This window comes from Sinocyclocheilus grahami, unplaced genomic scaffold (genome assembly GCF_001515645.1).
Source record: "Sinocyclocheilus grahami isolate Dianchi unplaced genomic scaffold, SAMN03320097.WGS_v1.1 scaffold861.1, whole genome shotgun sequence".
In the NCBI taxonomy this organism is placed as follows: domain Eukaryota; kingdom Metazoa; phylum Chordata; class Actinopteri; order Cypriniformes; family Cyprinidae; genus Sinocyclocheilus; species Sinocyclocheilus grahami.
Genome location: NW_015506040.1, coordinates 287,622 through 296,026, shown reverse-complemented (window position 1 = coordinate 296,026; position 8,405 = coordinate 287,622). Strand labels below are relative to the sequence as shown.

Below are 8,405 nucleotides of genomic sequence, written 5' to 3'. Positions count from 1 at the left end.
ACAATAAATAGCTTTACTCTCACTTTGGATCAATTTAATACATCCATGCTTATATCGCAAAATAGCTCAGAAAAGTGAATTTAGTTCTGGGAAAAGCTCTAGAATCTTTTGTTTGCTGATGCCACTTGTTTTTATGTTTTGTTACCAATTGCATTGAAATTCAGACATTTTTGTGTGACTCTAGTGCCTAAAAATGTTTATAGTATAGGCTACATATATTTAGCATTTTTCAAAATTCTAAATATTCCTTCATTACAATAAAAGTCACCACATCAACTTGCACAGGGCATAAACAGTTTCCTTTTCTGTAATCAATACTAGAGACAATAGTTAAAGGGATCATATGCACAAAACATTATTACATTACAGGATTTTTAAAAAAAGCTTATTTGTGGTAATTACCATTTGAACATCTGAAGGCACTCTGGAGAGGAAATCCATCACCTCACTGTTTTCAATGGCATATGGATCGCGCAGTTTCTTTGTAAATTTATGTATACCTAAAAAAAGAGCATAATTATGACCAATCTTTACTGATAATCCAGAACTTCAAGGAACTTCAATATTTGTCATAAATGTGCTTCATTTGTTCAATGGTTTTACTGATTTAAAAAGAGATTTCTCACACATTTCTCATTGTTTGAGAGTAACACAGCTGTTATCTTACCCCATAATAAAATAATGTAGCGTACTGGAATAAAGTAAGTGATCACTGTAGCCATGATGAGAACCAGGAAGGCCAGATTAGACAAGAACGACACTGACCAGTTGAATGTACTGGGGAGAAAAAAAGATAAATGTTGTATATGGTGTATCAATGCTAACGTGCATGCATTCTTTTGAATATTTGTACTTTCTGAATGCTAGTTTACTGACTAGCAACAGATATATCAGGAAGTGGCTAATATTTGACTCTTCTGATTATTGCTGTTGCACACAATAGTTGTGTGCTTTAACTGTTTAACAGAAGTTCAGTTTCAAAATATACAGACAATGGATAACGTACAATTTCAGTCGTTACAAATCATTCAACATTGAGTAAATACTGTAAAAAAGCTTCTTGTTGCTTTGATTAAATCTTACTAACTTATACATATATATATATATATACACACACACACTATCATTCAAAAGTTTACCATTTCATATTCAAACCAGACAATCGCTTGCTTTTTTATGATTATAACTAAACCAATTTAAGGGTTAAAATCAATGAAACACTTCTGCATTGTGTCCCATTCCAAACTAAACCCCGGCTCTAAAATTCCAAACAGCCAAGACGCCATACGAACCTGTAAGGAGCGCAGGATCCGCTTCAGCCCCTCGTAGTCTTTATCTGTGAGTGGAGTCAAGACCGTCATGGCATCCTCTGTAGACTGGCACTGCGGGCACACATACTCGTCGATATGTGTGGCTTCGCTCTGTAGGATGCCCACGCAGCGCCCGTGGTACCAGTTCTGACAGCGATCGCAACCGATGTAGAACCTGAAGAAGCAGCAGGCACGAACATATCAGAAAACATGCTTCTACATGCAGCTTTTGAAACAGATGTGATGAAACTGCAGGTATGTGGTTACTGGGACTCGTCGTATGGAGTTCTGCAGATGCAGTAGAGCTCCTCTGTGCTTCCCTCCTGAGCTCGTTTACATTCTGAACAGATGTAGTCGTCCATCTTCTTGGCCTCTTTCTCGGTGATGCCCACACACTCTCCATGATACCAGTTAGAGCAGAGGTCACAACCAATGTAGAACCTGCATCAACAGCGTACCAACATTAGATTCATCTCACATCCAACTGATTTTCATATATATCATGTCTTTCATGAAAAACCATATTCGTATTTTTACAGCTTCAGTAGCATGATTTACATTTAAATGTATGCATTCTGCCAAATGCTCAACTGTTTGAGCTTCAGAAGCAAATTACACCGAAGTGTACTGGTTTACCAAAATTGTGAATTTAAAGTGAATTATCTTGTGAAGTATGCAAGAATTATGATGTTTAACAGTTTTTCACTGTGTTCGAACAAGTCTTGTACCAACTGGAAATTATTTTCAAAATTAAAAAAAAAAACGGAAAAAATATTTCTAGCACAATTTTTTTCCTAATCCAAACACAAAAGTATAAAATATCCACAAAAAATTCACACCAGACTTAATCTGAAAAAGTTGGGATGCAAAAAATAGTTTTACATTACATTGAGTTTTTCGGCAAAAATAGGTATATTGTATCCTTTTTAAAATCTTAGTTTATGTGCATGTTTTAATGCCAAAACACTCAGAATATTAAAATATAATAACATGTTTAAATTAAATTTTGTGTCTCTCTCTATTTTCGTCTCGGTGAACGTTTATATTTTTTAAGCCAAAATACTTACTATTATTATTAAATTATTAAAGAAAATAATAAGTAATAACTAAATCTAAATGCAAACAGATAAAAAAAAAAAAACACCTGATCAAATAGGTATATTTAAAATCTTAATGTATGTTTATATTTATATTTTTAATTTAGTGTAATTAAAGAAAAAATATATATATTAGCACCTAACAGATAAAATTATTAGCACCTAACAGATAAAAAACAACAACTGACAAACAGATATATTGTCTCCTTTTAAAATCTTATTATACGTTTATATTTTCAAGCCAAAAATGTTAACTTCTAGTGTAAATATTCAAAATGAAGTGATAAACACAAAACAGAGAAAAGGAATTCCTAACAGAAAAAATAAAAGAAGAAAAAAAATAAAAATAAAATAAAATTGCAGGACAGTAAAGTTGTCATACTTGGACTCATCGTAGGGCGTCTTGCAGATGCAGTATAGCTTGATGTCCCTCTTGCTGTCCTTTGAGGTAGTGGAGATCATCTTTTTGCGTTTGTACTTGGAGGCGTCTCTCTCCTCATCCCGCTTGCGTTTGTGTGAGGAGGAGGGGGACGTGACCGTGGCTGTGTGCGAGGAGACGTGTGCACTGGCGGCCGCAGCAGCTTGTGCAGCTGCAGCCGCAGCCGCAACCTGAGCTTTCTCCTTCTCCCGCCGCAGTTTAATGAGATCGCGCTTCAGCTCCTCCTGCAATGAAAGACAACATGACAATGACTCGACATGCGCAATGTAGCTTCAGCTGTCTCTTTGGCAAGTCTGATGTGGTGTTAATAGAGTGTGTGTGAGTAAAGCCGAGATGTGGGCGTGCAATGAAAGCATTCGTCTCTATTGCCAAATTCCCATAGATCGTCATAAACGAGGAAAAATGGTCATTAATTAGTGTATGCGAACACACTACCTGACAAAATTTGCAGTCAAAAGATTTTTTTCATGTTTTCAAAGGAAGTCTATCATACTCACCTGGTAATAACAGTATTATTCTGAAATATTATATCAATTTAAAATAACATGCTTTAAAATGTAATTTATTCCTGTGATGCAATGCTGAATTTTCTTCAGTGTCACATGATCCTTCAGAAATCACTTTAATATGCTGATTTGCTGCTCATGAAATATTACTGATTATTAACAATGTTGAAAGCAACTGTGCTGTTTAATTTAGTGGAAACCATGATGAGTTTTTTTTCTGATTATTTGAAATAGAAGTCTTTAGTAACACAATAAATAGCTTTACTCTCACTTTGGATCAATTTAATACATCCATGCTTATATCGCAAAATAGCTCAGAAAAGTGAATTTAGTTCTGGGAAAAGCTCTAGAATCTTTTGTTTGCTGATGCCACTTGTTTTTATGTTTTGTTACCAATTGCATTGAAATTCAGACATTTTTGTGTGACTCTAGTGCCTAAAAATGTTTATAGTATAGGCTACATATATTTAGCATTTTTCAAAATTCTAAATATTCCTTCATTACAATAAAAGTCACCACATCAACTTGCACAGGGCATAAACACAGTTTCCTTTTCTGTAATCAATACTAGAGACAATAGTTAAAGGGATCATATGCACAAAACATTATTACATTACAGGATAAAAAAAAAAGAAGCTTATTTGTAGTAATTACCATTTGAACATCTGAAGGCACTCTGGAGAGGAAATCCATCACCTCACTGTTTTCAATGGCATATGGATTGCGCAGTTTCTTTGTAAATTTATGTATACCTAAAAAAAGAGCATAACTATGACCAATCTTTACTGATAACCCAGAACTTCAAGGAACTTCAATATTTGTCATAAATGTGCTTCATTTGTTCAATGGTTTTACTGATTTAAAAAGAGATTTCTCACACATTTCTCATTGTTTGAGAGTAACACAGCTGTTATCTTACCCCATAATAAAATAATGTAGCGTACTGGAATAAAGTAAGTGATCACTGTAGCCATGATGAGAACCAGGAAGGCCAGATTAGACAAGAACGGCACTGACCAGTTGAATGTACTGGGGAGAAAAAAAGAAAAATGTTGTATATGGTGTATCAATGCTAATGTGCATGCATTCTTTTGAATATTTGTACTTTCTGAATGCTAGTTTACTGACTAGCAACAGATATATCAGGAAGTGGCTAATATTTGACTCTTCTGATTATTGTTGTTGCACACAACAGTTGTGTGCTTTAACTGTTTAACAGAAGTTCAGTTTCAAAATATACAAACAATGGATAACGTACAATTTCAGTCGTTACAAATCATTCAACATTGAGTAAATACTGTAAAAAAGCTTCTTGTTGCTTTGATTAAATCTTACTAACTTATACATATATATATATATATACACACACACACTATCATTCAAAAGTTTACCATTTCATAATACTGCTGTTTTTTAATTTAAATAAATTATTTATTAAATAAATTAAATAAACAGTCTTGGGGAACATATCAGACTTCTTTCAGAAACATTCAAAAATCTTACCAACTCCAAACATTTGAACAGTTGTGTATATATTATGCAATTAATAATTTTCTCTTAATATCCATTACAAATTTAGTGTGACGGAAATGTTACGCCCCTCACCATACTGTGATGCCCTGTCCGGCCGGAGCGACGAGACAAAAACATTAAAACCCATTATAAACGAGGCATTTGTTGCATCCGGTGGGGACATAATTATGGATTAAAATGACTTATACTGTCTTTTAACGCGTTGCGTTGCATCGCGGCGCGTAAACATAAAACCATGTCTGCATTTGTGATCGGAGAAACGACAAACAACAAGCCCTAGTCTACACTGCTCAAAACTCGTCAGTGGCAAATTCTTTAAATATGAAAACGTATTTACAGGCTGTGCGTCAGAAGCACCAGACTGTCCTTGCAAAGTTGGAATTGCTCCACTTTATAGAAACAGACACCGGCATTGTAGGCTACTCTCCCAGGATCAGGAAACAGTCCTCGTCCTCCATAAAATGCGCTGCACACATCTGAATATTTGGGTTGAACTGTTCTGGAATAGTGTTGTAAATACAACTTTACCACTGATTTATAGAAGGCCAAACAAATTAGTTTCGCTTTCATAACGAAACAGCGTCTCCACGACATGGCGGCGGCGGCAACAATACTACAGCGAGAATCAAAGTTACGCTTTCTTTCTTTGCGTGAACATTTGGGCGGCGTTATGCAAATCTTCCCACATCGTGACGTAGACATGTGGGGGCGTGTTAGAACGAGCCACTCTAGGAGGGCGTGGTTGACTCTTAACTTTTATAAAGAATATCTCTTTGGATTTGAGACTTTAGTCTTTGCAACTTTACAGATCTTCTTTATGCACCAAGAGCTTGCAACACTCCAAAGAGAAAGGAAAATTTGAAATCGCATCATATGACCCCTTTAAAGGATATTAACCAACAACAGAAAATGGGATGCATGGGAATGCTAACGGATAACTTTCTCCAGGTATTTTAGACCTCCTTGGTTTAAACTAAGGTTATCATCAGAGGTCATTTTATATAGTTAAAGAGAGAGTTCACTCAAAAATGAAAATTCTGTCATATATGGACAAAAATACAGTGAAAGTCAATGGGAACCAAAACTGTTTGGTTTTCGACATCTTTCAAAATATCTTCTTTCATATGCATCAGAAGAAAGAAAGTCATACAGGTTTGGAATGACATGAGGGTAAATAAATGATGAAAGAGTTTTAATTGTTGGTGGACTATTCCTTTAATTCACAGGAGTAACTTCTTTATATATTATCTGCAGTTGCAGTAAGAAATACCTCAATACACATAGGATGCCTTAGAGAGAGTTTTTTTGTGTGTGTCTGCCATGTGACTGTGCCCTCCGGTGTCCTGAGAGGCTGCAAGAATGCAGACGTCTCCCCTGCTGTATGCCTTAATGCCTAGGGGGCACAGGGACACCGGGGCCCCTGGCAGCTGGAGCTGAGAGAGACTCAGATGGGGCCCATCTAAGCAGTCACTCTGGGACAAGAGACAGAGGAGAATCCAGAGAGAGGAGATGAGGGTAAAACACCTTGAGAGGAAACTGGCAGAGAGGAAAAGTCAGAGTATTCCCCAGACACACAGACAAACTTATTTAAAGACAGATGCATTCATGATAGAAATATATGGATGTGCAGTGTATACATGATGTAGATGTATAGAGTGGCCCATATAAAGCAGTGGAGATGGAAAAAAAGTAAAATAAATATATCAAACAAGATGCAGAAAGACTCACCACTTTGTTGTCCTTGTCATTTTCACTTACTTTCAGGCCAAACAAAATGAAACAAAACAAAAAGTGGGAAGACTGGGGTTGTTGAACTTTTGTATGGGGTTGTACTTTATTAGTTTTGTCATTTTATAAGTTATTTAGTACAAGTTAAATGAAACAAAAATTTAAAATGTTGCTTTGGCAACTAGTTAAAATAAAAGATGTTTTTAAAATATTATTTCACTTATTTTTAATATCTTTTATTTGAATCTTTTAGTAACCTATAATAACCCTGCTGTGACCGATTATCGTCATCCAGATTATATTGCACAATGCATCTTACTTGGTCATTTTTGGACATGATAGCCCCCTATCCACATTCAGGCGAATTATACCTTTAAAACATACGCATGGCATTTTAACATGTTTACATTTGTTAACATGTGAGAGATTTGATCAGAAGGTCTTCAGGGAGGAACTGATTTGAGCCCCTTTAGGTCTCTGAGGGAAAGGAAAGAGAAAGACACAAGAGAAATAAGATCCCCAAGGCTGAACGTATTTGTTGTAAAGTCCTAAAGGAATCTGGGTTATCTCCTGGGATGAGCCTATCAACTTAACCTCATTTATAAACACAGGCACAGATGTTCGTTGTACAGTCACATCTACTGGAGAACTGATGGTGGAAATGCAGACACCATTAAATCAATATGAATTAAAATGTAATTCAGTGAATTTGCAGCAAAATGCATACAGAAAATAAATGAGAATGGAACTTAAAAACTGATTTATAAATGGAAAAAATAACATTTTAACATTTAACATTTTTAGCATTGAGTAGCAGTTCCATTTAAATATTTACATCATGAGGGCTTTATGATAGCATAATTTCCCATTTTCTTCCTAAAAGATCAGGATTTATGATAAGAAATGACAAAACTATATCAGTTCTTAATTTATTAACCACTAGAGGGAGGAAAAAGACTTCATTCAATGACACAAAAACAGTAGCCTATGGAAACACATATTTCCTTTTATCTATAAAAAGCAAGAAACTCTTTAAGACAAAAGTCTTTTGAATTCCAACTATCTTTAGGCTAAATACACATTTATGTAAACTCTGCTAGGCATATTGAAGAGGAAAAAAACACATGAAAACAGGTAATTTCAGCTCAGGGTTCAGAACCTGAGACACATAAAATACGCTGGAAAAGGGGAGGAAATTGCAATTGTAAACTGTATTTACTCAACGTGCAGGCAGTGGGTCAGGAGGCCCGGAAATCCTTACATTAACTGGCTTACTAACTTTGACAAATGTTTTTTCTTCACCAAATTATGTGATTGGCTTCTGCAGGGCATCTTATTGGATACGGTTGTTCTGCAGACATGCACTATAAGAGATCTGATATTACAGTATCTCCAATAAGAATCCACTAGAGTCATGTCACTGGAGGTAAACACATGGAGCTGTAGTTTTGCCTTAAGTATTAGATGCCAGGTTGAATTCACTTCACTCATTTGCAGGAAATAATGCACCAAAAGAAGCAGACCAAATAGTTATAAAAATCCTAAAATTAAGACTCAAACCACTGGCGTGCGGTTCATGAGATGCCATTTTCCAATAGGGTTGACAGGAGAATCTATGGTTCACCATATCAAAAGCAGCGGACAGATCCAACAAATTATAATATAATATATATATATATATATATATTTTTTTAAAGAAGTCATTCATTTGATCAAAAATACAGTAAAAACAGTCATATTGTGAAATCTTATTACAATTTTAAAAGTGTTTAATCTATTGTCTTTACTGTGA

The 8,405-nt window shown here is 35.3% G+C and overlaps 1 protein-coding gene across 1 annotated transcript; it reads right to left on the bottom strand.

Moving 5' to 3' along the window:
- Positions 1-1,196: 1,196 nt before the first annotated feature.
- On the bottom strand, positions 1,197-3,647 carry LOC107563188 (nucleosome-remodeling factor subunit NURF301-like). Its single transcript, XM_016247994.1, has 4 exons — positions 3,642-3,647; positions 2,790-3,097; positions 1,578-1,751; positions 1,197-1,485 (listed from the first exon to the last, which is right to left on the bottom strand). The coding sequence occupies exons 1-4, from the start codon at positions 3,645-3,647 to the stop codon at positions 1,197-1,199; spliced, it is 777 nt and encodes a 258-aa protein (XP_016103480.1).
- Positions 3,648-8,405: the final 4,758 nt, after the last annotated feature.